The sequence below is a fragment of the Suricata suricatta genome, chromosome 13 (genome assembly GCF_006229205.1).
Source record: "Suricata suricatta isolate VVHF042 chromosome 13, meerkat_22Aug2017_6uvM2_HiC, whole genome shotgun sequence".
NCBI lineage: Eukaryota > Metazoa > Chordata > Mammalia > Carnivora > Herpestidae > Suricata > Suricata suricatta.
This window is the reverse complement of record NC_043712.1, coordinates 13492424-13506420: the sequence shown is the minus strand read 5'-3', so window position 1 is coordinate 13506420 and position 13997 is coordinate 13492424. Positions and strand designations below refer to the sequence as shown.

The following is a 13997-nucleotide window of genomic DNA, read 5'->3' as shown; positions in this document are numbered from 1 at the left end:
GGGGGGGGGGGGGGGGGGAAGGAAACAAAAATATTCATAAATATTTCATAGAAATATTCCGGATTCATAGAAACAACATGAATATGCACTAATATCGAATTGGCTAAATAATGATGGTATCTTTACACAAAGGAACAGAATATGCTACTAAAAAAAAGCAACTATGGAGGCACCTGGATGACTCTTGATTTTGGCTCAGGCCATGATCTCACAGTTCAGGAGTTTGAGCCCTATATTAGTGCACTGTTAGTGCAGAGCCTGCTTCGGATTCTGTGTCTCCCTCTCTTTCTGCCTTTCCCCTGCTCACTTTCTCTCTCTCTCTCTGTCAAACAATAAATAACTACAAAAAAAAATTTTTTTTAAGGCAACTATGTACTTTAGTAAGACTCAAATGTTTATGAGAAATTATCCTGGATGGAAAAAGAACACCAAGGATCCCTAAATGTTACATACAATGGAAGTGAAAAGGCATTGGGATCATTGATAAGACTGCCTGAAATCATTCTACACATTGCCTAGGACTTATTTACAATGCCCATCAAAATTCACTGCCTAAAATATATGCACTGATTAGATGTAGAAACATAAGCCATTATAATTAGAAGAATTGCATAATTCCAAATTTTAATGATTATATTTGTTACATTGTTACTTAACTGCTTAGGACTAAAATATCCAGCTGTCTTTGTTTCCATGCCCAAACTCTTAACTTTTGATTCTTCTTAGGTCCACAGGAATTTCAGCAAGAAAAAAAAAATGCCTCCCTTTCCATATTTTACAGATAAGGAAACAAACACAGAGAGGGTGAGTAATTTTTCCAAGATGATCTAACTACTTGTGGGGTCTAGACATCATCTTTTCCACGGGTTTGCCTCAAAAATCACTGCTGATAGAAAAAAAAAGTTTAACCAACATGGAAAACTGTGCATGAGAGGAAAAAGCACTGAAAAAATAGTTACAGCTTTCTGATTCACATCCCATTTAAAGAATGTCTGGGGGAGTCTGGGTGGCTCAGTTGGTTAAGCATCCGACTCTTGATCTCAGCCCAGGTCTTGGTCTTGGGTTTATGAGTTCAAGCCCTACATTGAGCTCCATGCTGAGCATGGAGCCTATTTAAAAAAAAGAAAGAAAGAAAGAAGAAAAGGGAAAGGGAAGGGAAGAGGAAAGAAAAAATGTCTGGAGCCTTCTTCTCATAAAATTCTATAGAAATGATTTGTCTCCTAGAGGGAAAGAGGATAAAGGGATGTAAAGCTACTCAGGGATGGAGGGAGGGGGAAATGCCACTATCGATATCTCATATAATTAACACATGCCATCCTCAAGCCTAAGGAGTAGTCTGTTCTGTTTCTAAGGCTATACCCTATGAAATGCACAACCACAAAACAGTTCCAGAGTCTCTTACCTGTACAGAGAAGTCCATCTTTGTAGTAAAGTGCATACACTCTGGCACTGTGTCCAATTAATGATGAGGTCTCAAAGGCTTCATGGTCCTCCAGTTGCTTCATTCTCAAAATAGCCTTCAAATAAACCTTCTTCCAGTGCAAAGCGTCCTGAACAGAATCATCTATCTGCCAGCCCAAATTTTTACATGCAGTCTGCCACACCTCTGTACAGGCACTTATCACCTTATTCCACTGTTTAGAGACGAGGCAGCATGTGAGTAAAGTCTGAGGATCGAGCCATTTTAACAAATAAAAACTGAGCTCCAGGGGAAGGAGTTTGAGGAAGTCCCGCTTGAGGAGAGTCTCCAGGTTATTGGAGAGATGCCTGAGCTGGACTGCCCCACTCAGACTAATCAGGTGATCCAGAGTTTCATTTTTCTGCAAGTCCGTCAGAGAAAGAAATGTAACAGAAATGTTATCAAGCCATGTCTCAAAGTCCTTTCTCTCCATAAGGTTATGGAAAAATTTACCTGTGGCACATCAAAATATTGTATTAGTTCTGCTCAAAAAGACGATTCAAGCAAGACTGCTAACAAATGAAAATTAGTGTAAAACACTTGGCATTACAACTTGATGTTTAGTTACTACATTACAATGTTACAGTTAATACATTGTATCTGAAAATCTTCCATGCACACAAAAGAAAATACATCTGAGAAAACATAACTTCAGTGAATCATGATCTCTGAAACATAAATCGGTGATATGTTGTGACTTGCTCCTTTTGAAGCCTAGCACATGCTACATGCATCTTCACAGTAAAAGATTTACAGAGCATTCATTCATTCATTCCGGAAAACAGTTTATTCTATATACTTCTCTCCCCTCCCCCGATCAAAACCATCGTGACACTATTTCCTTAATACACTCTATTTGGGTACTAAAATCACAAAAATAAGCCCCAGCATGTGACAATCAGAAGGCAGTAATGGTCAGAAGGCAAGTCTCTTGAGCAGTAACTGGAAACATTAGTTATCATACGAGGCACAGCTTGCCCTGCTATCAAAATCACAGAACTGACTACTGGCTTCTCAATAAATGTTCAGACAAAAAAGGTCTGGGAAAGAAAAATAGGCAGATGTTATAAGTTATGTGGCTCAGGTATTCTGGTTCTTCTACTTCCTTTATGCCACAGACTATCAGGACAAGAATTACCAAAGGCTTTATGTAGCCTTACATAGTTTTCATAAGCCTCAAATGATCTGGTGACAACTCTTAACCATGTGTTCCAGAGAGCAAAGAGGGTCAAGGAAGCCTGCACAAATAAGTAATCCGAATGCTTCCAAAACACCAAAAAAATAAAAGAAAAGAAAGAAAAGAAAAAAAACCAGAACAAAAACAGGTAGCATCATCTCTACTTTGCAGAGGAGGAAGTTACAACTCAGAGAAGGTTAGTGCTCCCTCCATGAGTACTCTTCCAATCACACCAAACTGTCTCTGACCACAGCTACAACCAGGAGAATCACAACCTGGTCACAAAATCTGGGGACGCCGTACCTATCTGATTATACCACCATTTCCTTTAAAAGAATGACACACTGCTCCAGGACTAACTGGACCAAAAAGAAACCTTTACAAGTATACAATATTACATATTGTGTCAATGTGTCAACCCACTTTTAAGAACAGGAAATAAACTAACGGAAAGAAAACAAAAAAAAAAAATACAGCAAATCAGTAAAAATCATCTTTCCCACGGTTGGCTATATGTTGATACATGTTAGTGACAGATGATGGATACATGGGTTTTTTTTATATTCTTTATTATCATGTGTTTAAACATTTCCATAATTAAAAGACAAAACTAACAAAAAGAAAACAAAAAATATAGCAAATCAGTAAAAATCATCTTTCCCAAGCTTGGCTATATTTTGATACATGTTAGTGACAGATGATGGATATATGGAAGTTTCTTATTCTCTTTACTATCATGTGTTTAAACATTTCCATAATTACAAAACAAATCTTTCCTTCTAATATGATCACTAAGTTTCCCACCGGATTGTCATACTAATTTTAAAAATTAATACCCAAATTAATGTGGAAGAGGAAAATAGATTTCTTCCCTGTATGTCACCTGGATGAGGTCTACACCAAAAGCCAGATCTCATCTTTCAACTTTGTTCATCAGTAAATCTTTTTCACTAATTTCCCAATATCAAATTTGCCAAGAATGTTACAAAAAAAAAAAAAAAAACCAGTAAAAGCAACCAATAATATTCTGGAATCCTCAGAGTTTGGGCTAGGCAGGATTTGTTAGTTTAAGGATTTACTTGTCAGCCAAAAAATAATCAGTTCACCAAAAGTTTAATCAACAAGTTAACACGCCTACTCCTTCTGAATCCAAACAACATTCTATCGGTAACAGTTCCAGAAATTTTTTACTTGGAAAAAAAAATCACTCACAGCAAGGCAAAACAACTCTTTTCTGTGGACACTCATAAATTTTTACAATAGCTAATTAATTAATACTGGCCAATTAAAACCAAACACCAAAACACGTGCCCAGGAAATCATTTTCCACAGTGAAAACGCGAAGGAGGTTTCCTCTATCACACCAACACCTACACACACCCGAAATCACACATCCATCATAGAAACGTTCACACTTATGTACGCTGAATTCTTATTTAAATGACCACAAAGTAAATTTATAATACCCATGAAAACATTATCAGGTCCCCACCATTAACAAAAACTAAGACACATCTTACAGCATGCCAAATTAACGTACTCATGACACAAAAGAAGATTATGGGACACACTTTCCAGTAAGAACTTTTAAAAAACCCAGCCGTTTCTGAGATTCTTATATTCTCTTAACGCATAATAATTTTTTCCTCAATACTGCACTATTTTAAAACACTGGTCTTTATTTTCCTAATTAAAACAACAACAACAACTAAAAACAACGGACTTTGGAGGGAACTTTAAGGTCACAGGTCTAAAATGAACTGTTTTAGAGAGACTCTAGGAATATCACGTCCTGGCAGCACAAGGCCCCCAGGGGAAAACTTCAGAAAGCAGGATTTCAATTCAACATGAGGAGGAGCTTTTATTGTATTTATTTTTTTAATTAGGCTTCACGCCCAGCATGGAGCCTAACTAGAGAGGCTTGAACTCAGAACCCTGACACTTCGCTGGCTGAGCCACTCAGGCTCCCCTCTTAAGAGGAACTTTAAAATTATCAGGACTATTGAAAGCTGAGAATGAACTGAGGGTTGGGGGGGAGGGGGGGGAAGACAGGTGGTGGTGATGGTGGTGGGCACTTGAGGGGAAGAGCACTGGGTGTTGTATGGAAAACAATTTGACAATAAAATATTATGGAGAAAAAAATAAAATAAAATAAAATTATCAGGAGCTTTTCCAGTAATGTAGTGACTGCCTCCAGCATGGTGAGCTTCCCATTACTGGGAAAGTCAGGGACACTTAGAAACAGAGGCAGAATGAGGCATCGGAAAACGCTTCAGCATCAGTCGAGTCTTTCAGCGATTCAGCCACTTCCTGCGTGATCCCGGGCATCTCTGACCAACTTCTAAACTGCAGTTCTATCTATAAAGTGGAAGCTATCACTCTCTTTAAGGGTTGTGAAACTCCAAAACTGGGCAGGGATGGTGCTTTTGTGAGTTTTATTACTAGGAATACCTGCCAGAAAAGCTTATGGCAGCCCCAAGGCTGAAACAGACAGGACTCCTAACAACCCTTTCAACCCTATGATCCTTATCATAAACTTTCCCTTAAATTGGCTCAAATACCTGGAAGAAAAACTCAAGGGCTCAAACTTACTGGGGTTACTTTTATAATTAAGGGCAGTTATTGACTTGGGGCTAGAATTTCCTGCTAGGTGCATTTTTGTCTCTACCCACACTCCATGCTGTCTTGCCCTTTCCCCTCCCCGCTTCAGATTAAACATTAAACTTGCCCTTCTGCCCTCAATATTAACAATCACAAAGCTCCGAAATGGATGTGATAAAGACTCCTAAGTTGGAAGCCAGCCGGGAGGCCTGGGTTTGGTCTCTGGTTCTACCATCAACTCCCTAGTTTCCCTCTGGCAACTCTCATTTGTTCACAGAAAGTATCAGTACTATAGCCCTGTACTAATAAATGAGGAAATTTATGGCCCAAGAAGTAGACTGACTTTCCCAGGGTCCTAGAGGAAGCAGCAGCTTAACACGTTACCCAGCACCCCCCCCCCCACCATCACAATCAAAACAAAACCTATATCCCCAGGTCTTCTTAGAGATAGACATTCTGGATAAAACATCACACATTCACGTTCTCTCCTCCACCAGGACCTGGCCTAGTTTAAGACAGAAAACAAGACATCTGCTGTCGGGAAGCCCGAGGTGTCCTCTTCCCTGGTTTCTTATCAAGCATCATCAGCCGTTACAGTACAGAGGTTTTGAAAACGTGTATCTAGATTCATAAACCTACACACGCCTAAGAGATCTCTGGAAAAGTCAAGAAGCTGGTAATACTGGCTGCCTCCAGAGAAAACTGGAGAGCTGAGGAATAGGCGGGAGGAGCCCTTTTTTGAATTTAAACCCATGTGAAGACACTATGTATTTAAAGCCCGTCTTTCGTTTTAAGATGAATAAAAAACAGCTCGGAAAGAATACCAACAGCGTTTGTAAAATACAGGCTCTGCAATGCCACTTTTGCCGAGTGACCCCCGGGGGAAATCACGTTACCGATCTCAAGTACAGCCCTTCACCTGTAAAATGCAACCGCGGAACAACAATCCTTGCAGGGGGTTTCGTGAGGATTAAACCGGATAATGCACGTCAAGCGTTTAGCACAGCACCCTACGCGCGGTAAGCCGCCAAGAAACGCCAGTTCCCATTATTAAGTATGAACGCGGTTATCGGAAGTTCAAGCGCCCTCCCCCTCCCCGCATACACACCTGTTTCCAAGGCATACCCACAACTAGGGCGCAGTCCCTCACAGTCACACAGCACTCTGAACTTCACAAACCACCTCTCCACACTTCATCATCGTTCAAAGTCATGGCAGCCCTGGGCACCATTGTGAACTCACTTCGCAGCTAAGGAAGCTGAGAACTAAGAGGCAGTAACTCCGAGACTCAATTTTCCCATCCCTATAATCAACTCCAGATCCCTTCAGCCCGTTCGTCGCTCCCAGGTCCCCGGCTCCCAGAGTCGTGTTCCGCGCAGCACTGACCTGAGCGAGTGCCCCGGGGCCCGGGACCTCGCGCCGGGCTCACACCGACTAGGCGCGTTCGGGCCGCCAGAGCCTCGCAGCGGCCGGGTCCGCTCCGCAGCCATGGCGCCTGCACAGAGAGAAAGACAAACGGCCCGAGGCGCCGCTGGTCAGCAGAGAAGCGGGCGCCCGGGAACCCCCCCTCCCCGGCCCGGCCCCGCCTCACATACAGACCTGGACCAGCGGCCGCCGCTCGGGGTCTGCAACCTCACAGGGGAGCGGCTTCCGGTGCTGCCTGCGTCATCTCCGCGCGTCCCTCCGCCCGCGGCGCCCGGCGGACGCGGGTGCACTTCCGGCCCCGGCCTCGAGGGGGAAGCGGGCGGGCGGAGGAGAGCGCTGGGGCGGGCGGGGGGGGGGCGGGTAGGAGAAGCATGCGCACTGTGGCTCACCTGTGGCGCTTCGTCCTCAACTTATTTCCGTTTTGTGTATCAGAATTTGTCCGGCGCCTTTATGTCCTTCATCCGATCTGACCTTGCACAAACTGTGGCGCTTCTTATCCTCACTTTACGGAGGAGAGGCAGGAAAATTTCAGAGACGTGTCCAAAGCGAAACAACCCATTGAGCCATCTATCATGCATGTCCCAAACACTGTTCTAAGAGATAGGGTTTAGTGAGCAAAAAGTACAAAAATACCCGACCGCCTGGGACTTCTAACCTAGCGGGGGAGGCCGACAGATAAGTAACTAAGCAAGGCATGGTGCAAGTCTTAGCAAGTGCTAAGGAGAAAAATAAAGCAAGTTAGGAGATTGGTAAACGAAAGAACCGAATTCGGTGATCTAAATTCAAATCCCAGCTCTTACACTCCGGCTGTGCCTCTGGCCTACTTACTTAACCTCTCTGGATTTATTTTCTTCTTCTGCATAGCAGTTATAGTACTTACTCATGTGATCCTTCTGAGGACTGAAAAATGACGCATAAATCTTTAAACATCAAAGAACAAAATTTCTATGCTTCCTGTATGCCAGGCACTCTCCTGATCACTTTGTGTTACTGACCTCGATTCCCACAGTAGCCCTACATAGTAATTACTATTATTAGCTTTGTTTTTAGAGATGAGGAAACCCGGGTCAAAAGAGGGTTAAGCATCCTGTATAGTAACCGGCTATCCTAGGATTTCAACCCAGGCCCCCTTCAAGAGCATAAATTCTCCTTGTCTCTCCATAAGGGCTCATAAGCCATAAGCACACTATCATACCAGCACCTTCCAATAGGACTTTCAGCAATTTTGTCCTCTATTCCCATTGTCTAATAAGGCAGCCACTAGCCTCTTGTGACTACTGAACACTTGAAAATGCTTGACCTGACTGAGAAAATATAATTTTAATTAATTTAAATATAAATAGCCACATGTAGCTAAATGGCTACCCTATTGGACAGATTGGTACAAGAAATAGAATGTGCAATATAGACACTAAGACAGTCACATATCCAGTTAGTGGTAGAGAATGGACAAGGCGCCAAGCATCCTGACTCTATCTAGTGCACTTGAAACATAGGAAATAAACATTTAATTATATGAGGTAGAAGCCAGGTATGGTATCTTGAAAGTCCGTCTTCATAAAAGCAAATTTGATTCTATAGTCAACAGAAAACCTCTGTAGACTTCTAAGCCAAACAGTGACTGATGACAACATTACAAGAAATTTTAGGAAGACATGGGTACACAGATCAGATAACCTCTATGAAAGGCAAGGCAGTACCAAGGAAATTAAGAAAAACAAGCCCCCACTATCTATTTGCAGCAAACAGTCTCAACCCCAATGTGGTAGGAGTTTGATGAGTCAAACTTAAAATTCCGGACAGCTGCCCCAGAGGCAATGTTGTTAGACCTTCTATGAACAACGAAATCAAATTGTCTAAGTTGAAGCCAAAAGGAGATCTAGGAGCAAAATTTATAGCTCTAAGAAATGAAAATTGCAAAATAGGATTTGTATTTAGTTGTTCAACTTAGAATGCATAAAAATTTCCTTTCATATGATTTTTTTTTTTAGGTTAGACTTTCCCACTTTGTAAAAATTTCCAAGGTTGCATGACAAATGGTTGAGCAAACATTGAAATTTTTCCTAGCCAAACAATTACCAAAAAATGCTGTGAATGGCAGGCAGGAACATCAACATGTGAAAAGACAAAGATAGTTCAGCCCTGCCTGAAAACAATGCTCAATACTACTGCTCAATACAACTTCTGATGTGACAGGAACATGAAAATATGCTTAATGTTTCTTTTCTTAAACTTGCTGGTAGAAACAGTGTTTGGAATAATTTCTATACATTCATGCCCCAGGGAAACAACAAATATCAAAAGCTTAGTTCCTTCAGTTCTGGCTAAAATGGACTGTGTGTTGTTTTCCACTTTGAGATAAAAAATGCCGGGATGGGGTACCTGGATGGCTCAGTTGATTGAGCGTCCGACTTCCGCTCAGGTCCTGATCTCACGGTTTGTGGGTTTGGGCACCACATCGGGCTCTGTGCTGACTGCACTGACCACTCAAAGCCTGGAGCCTGCTTGGATTCTGTGTCACCCCCTCTCTCTGCCCCTCCCCTGCTTGCGCTCTGTCTCTATCTCCCTAAAATAAATAAACATTTTTTTAAAAGTTAAAAAAATGCTGGGATAGATAGTTGGTGTGACATATAATTAATTTAGTAAAGTTCTTGCATAGCCTATAACTAGGAATTCAAAAATTTCCCAATAAGACATAAACCAAACCTCTCAGATGATGTTTCTTTGGAGAGGGAAAAAAATGCATCCATTAGGGATGACGTGTATTCCTTGATGTTTAGTAATGTCTTGCACGTGCATATAAAATGGATCAGGAACTATCCCAATTGTTTAGTTTCTTGGGAGCACTCCAAAACATACTATATGACATTTCTCCTTGCGTGATGATGTATAAGAGGTGATGTAGGTGAACTGCTCTTTCAACTCCCACACTCTTCACTAGGAATTCAGCATTCCGGCGATGGGTCATTTTCACAACGTACACAAGGTTGGAAGAGTTTGAACAGGTTTGTGTTCTCCATTCTTTGCTCTGGATTCACTCTCACTGTAACATAATCTGCACTTGCTTCCCTATGGAGCCAGCAGGTATTCTGGAACAAAAGCTCAAGTTGATTAGGAAGAAACTTTATCCTTAAAGTCTCAGACACAAAGTACTTTACTTCAATTGCTGTTAGACTGGAATGATGCTGAGCTACATTTGGACATAATTTTGGCATCTGGATTCAGTAATTTCCAAAGTCCTGAAACTCTTCACAGACAACATGCAGGTAAGTTTCTTAAATCTTTGAAGCATTTGTTATCTATTAAAATAGGCTTTGAGAAAGCTGAAGTTTCTTCTATGTGCACATCGTCAGCATTGAGAAAATGGAATGGAGTTCAGATTATAATTGCAGGAGTTTTTTATTTTTTGTGTTTTTGCCTATTCGGTAGATATAGAAAAGGAAAAGATGGGGTCAGGATTCTCAGTGGTTAAGCTTTGGAATCGCCCAGACTTGAGTTCAAAGTATGACCCTACTACATGCCCTTACTCACTAAGATGATCTTCAGCAAGTTGCTAAGCTTGGATCCTCACCTTAATTTTGGAAATAACCTATATGAAAGGGACATTACCAAGTCTAAGTGAGTTAGGTCATTCAAAGTACTTAGCACAGCGCCTGACACACTGCAAGTGCTCAGTAAGAGGTAACTATTATTATGGGAGGCTTTGTCAATCGAAGCTCCAATAGAAATTTAATTCCTTTAATGTTCCCTTGCTCTGTTATATTATGATACTGTATATGCCCTTCCAGATGGAAAGTTTCCATCTTCTTTGATGACGTGGAGTAAGCTTGGCCCAGAGCCATCCTAGATCTCTGAAGGGGTGCTATGCAATTAGCAGGAATTTGCCCATATTGACAGATGGATTAGGGGACATCACTAAAACAGACAATGTCAGAATTCAGTATCAGATTAAATTGGAAGGTCATACTAGAAGGATGTAAATGTTTGATAGTAGCCATTGTTCCCTGGCCAACAAAAGCAACTACTTCATGGAAAAATATCCCTTGACCTTTGTAATTAGAGAAGAAACTGATCCAAGTGCTTTACTTCCAGAAAAAACATCATATATTTTGCTGTAGGCTTTTAGCACAATAATGCTACTTGTTACTTTATATCCATATGTCTATGCCTGGTTCTTCTTTGCTTCTCCAATGTCTAACACAGTGCAGTGCATATAGTATGTAGGCTTTCATCCAAACAAGCAAGAAAACAACCAACTAACATTGAGTTTCTACTTAATGCCAAATACTGAACTCCGCAGCACTGGAGAAGAGAGAGCTATCTCTTCTCTGCCAGCTGTCCAGGAGACCATGATCTAGTTGGAGAGACAGAGAACAAAAATAAATGAGAAACACTTAAAAGAGTGTAGTTCTAAGTGCTGTAAGAAGTATGGAAAGCATTCAGTGGGGGTAAAAACAAGAATGAAGATGAACTTGAATGAACAGGTGTTTTCTTCTTATTTAGGTGACATTCTGCAGACTTCGGACTCACCAGTGGTGTTTCATTCTATTTAATGTTATCCTATTTCATGCCTTGCTTTTTGGAGCTGATTTTGTGGAAGAATACTTTCTGCATGCTTTGCCTTACGTAGATATGAAAGTTCTTGAAATTAAGGAGAAGGCAAGAAAATTGAACATGGAGCCCCTAAGAAGTAATCTTTCCAAGTATTATATCCTGAGCCAGTCAGAGCTGTGTAAAGAGAAGAATATATTTTTACTCTCTCTTATCTTCAGTCACCCAGGAAATGGAACAAGGAGGGACCTCATCAGGAAAACCTGGGGTAATGTGACCAGTGTCCAAGGACACCACATTCTCACACTCTTTGCTTTGGGAATGCCCATTTTGGTAACTAACCAGCAAGATATAGACAAAGAGTCCCAGAAGAATAATGATATAATTCAAGGAATCTTCTTGGACAGTGCTGGGAACCAAACCCTGAAGATCATCATGATGACACAGTGGGCTGTGACTTTCTGCCCTAATGCCCTATTCATTCTTAAGGTTGATGAAGAGATGTTTGTCAATGTACCAAGTTTGGTAGACTATCTTCTCAATCTGAAAGAACACCTGGAGGATATCTATGTAGGAAGAGTTATCCATCAAGATACACCCAACAGGGATCCTAATAGTCAAGAATTTGTCCCTTTTAGTGAATACCCGGAAAAGTACTACCCAGATTACTGCAGTGGCAAGGCCTTTATTATGTCCCAAGATGTGGCTCGGATGATGTATGTGGTTTTCAAAGAAGTACCCATTATGGTTCCTGCTGATGCATTTGTAGGGATTTGTGCAAAATCTATTGGCCTTATACCCATCCACAGCTCAAGGTTTTCTGGGAAAAGGCACATCAGATACAACAGATGTTGCTATAAGTTCATTTTTACATCCTTAGAAACTACTGGCGTTGAAATGCCCCTGGCATGGAAGGAAATTAGCGGTGGGAAAGAATGTACCCTGTTTGAGACTTACTATGGGCTCATTTCCTGCAAACTTCTGACATATTTTGACACCCTTAAACGTTTTCACATGGGTACCATAAAAAACAATGGCATGTATTTGAGTGATTAGGGTGGTTTTTTTTTTTTTGATTTTTCTTATAGATTTGTTCTTTTTAAATTTGTTCTTAAATTTAAATTTAAAAAATTAAAATTTAAATATGTACGTTCTTTTAAAACAAATTTAAATTTGTTCTCATACCTTGTTATAGAAAGCATCACTCTTTCCTTGTGTTTTTGTAGTTTCTCTTAGCGAGTTGCAAAATGTTGTTAATGCTCCTATGTACATCATATTGAGATTTCATTTTATGAAATTTAAGTTGAGATAGCATTTTTTTCAAAATAAAACCTTCTATCCAAAAAAGGAAGAACATTCAATTTAATTATAACCCAAAGTCTTGTTTCTCTTTACAGTTAGTAAATTTATAAAAATCATATTCTGTGGAACTGTCATGATCCAGCAATAGCAATGGCAACTGATTTTTGCAAATGCTGAGAATTAAAGGCAAACACTAAGGAATTTGTTGAACAAAATCGTCATCTTGTATGTAAGCAAGAAGCATTTTAGTAATTGGGTAGCGGAATTACATTTAATTTAAAAGTGTGAACCACAAAGTATATGTTAACTTAAACCATACTAAAGACTTAGATCACTAACTCTTTGCACAGCAATTTTCATCAAGTCCTAATTAGTCAGTGCTTTACAGACGGGATGCTACACATTCACATTCCCTGCTAATGTGCATCCTCTGCCTGTTTCCTAGAAATGCTGTAAAAAAAGTACCACACACTTGGTGACTTAAAACAATGGATATTTATTTGTTCTAGTTTTCCTTTTTTTATTAAAAGTTTTTAAAATTTATTTTTGAAAGAGAGAGAGAGAGTGAGTGTAAGAGTGAGAGTAAAAGGAGGGGCAGAGAGAGAGGGAGACACAAACTGAAGCAGGCTCCATCCAGGCTCTGCAATATCAGCACAGACCCTGACATAGGGCTCAAACTCATGAGCGGTGTGATCATGACCTGAGCCACCCAGGCATCCCTATTTGTTGTAGCTTTAAAGACTAGATGTCCGAAATCAAGGTGTTGACAGGACCCTGCTCTCTGTGAAGCCTATGAGGAAGAATCCTTCCTTGTCTCTTTTCCCTTCTAGTGGTTGGAAGCCTTGCTTAGCATTCTCTGGCTTGCAGATAGATCACTTTAGTCTCTGCCTCCATCTGCACACGTGGCCTTCTCCCGTGTGTCTGTGACTATATAGAATCTCTTCTCTGTGCTGTGTCCAAATTTTCCTGTTCTTCTAAGGACAGCGGTCATTGGATTCAGACCCAAATGACCCTATCCTAACTTGATTATATCAGCAAAAACTCTGTTTCAAAATAAGGTCACATTTATAAGAATCAGGGGTTAGGATTTCAACATTTTCTTCTTTGGGGACACAATTCAACTCACAGCACACTTTAAGATTTCTCTTGTGCACTAGATCCATGTTCCCATTCTGGGGTCCTTGGGATTTTAGGTGTTCCCAAATCCTTGCCATGATACTTATTAGATCATATTTCTGGATCTGTTACTAAAATATGCTGCACCTCAGTCGGTGTACAGAATCAGCCTTGTAGGACTTGTGACCTACATGAGATATGTCAAGCATCCAGCATTGGATTTGGCCCACAGAAAATGTCCAATAAGAGGAAGAGGTGGCATTTAAAAACATGTTCTGAATTAAGGAGCTTAGGTCCAAATCTTGGCACCACTTATGTGCTGTGTGATCTTGAACAAGTTCCTTAGCTTTGCTTTGCCTCGGACTC

General features: G+C 40.7%; 2 protein-coding genes across 2 annotated transcripts in view; one reads left to right on the top strand and one right to left on the bottom strand.

The window, feature by feature from the left end:
* FBXW2 (F-box and WD repeat domain containing 2) overlaps positions 1-6909 on the bottom strand; it is a 29656-nt gene extending 22747 nt beyond the window's left edge. The window contains exons 1-3 of the mRNA XM_029919549.1: positions 6837-6909; positions 6624-6732; positions 1403-1912 (exon numbers count right to left, since the gene is read on the bottom strand). Of these exons, the coding sequence (XP_029775409.1) occupies positions 1403-1892 (490 nt within the window). The 5' untranslated portion in view covers positions 1893-1912; positions 6624-6732; positions 6837-6909. The remainder of the gene's footprint in view (positions 1-1402; positions 1913-6623; positions 6733-6836) is intronic.
* On the top strand, positions 5403-12269 carry LOC115275861 (putative UDP-GlcNAc:betaGal beta-1,3-N-acetylglucosaminyltransferase LOC100288842). The gene is made up of 4 exons (XM_029919627.1): positions 5403-5450; positions 6033-6256; positions 6557-7022; positions 11166-12269. Exons 1-4 carry the CDS (start codon positions 5403-5405, stop codon positions 12267-12269), a joined length of 1842 nt encoding a protein of 613 aa, XP_029775487.1.
* Positions 12270-13997: the final 1728 nt, after the last annotated feature.

Bases quoted from the DNA above. Each gene is read 5' to 3' on its own strand.
- LOC115275861 (XM_029919627.1), top strand. From the start codon at position 5,403: ATGGATGTGATAAAGACTCCTAAGTTGGAAGCCAGCCGGGAGGCCTGG. The intron at 6,257-6,556 runs GTAAGCCGCCAA...AATCAACTCCAG, and splicing joins AGCACAGCACCCTACGCGCG to ATCCCTTCAGCCCGTTCGTC. The intron at 7,023-11,165 runs GTAGGAGAAGCA...CTTCTTATTTAG, and splicing joins GGCGGGCGGGGGGGGGGCGG to GTGACATTCTGCAGACTTCG.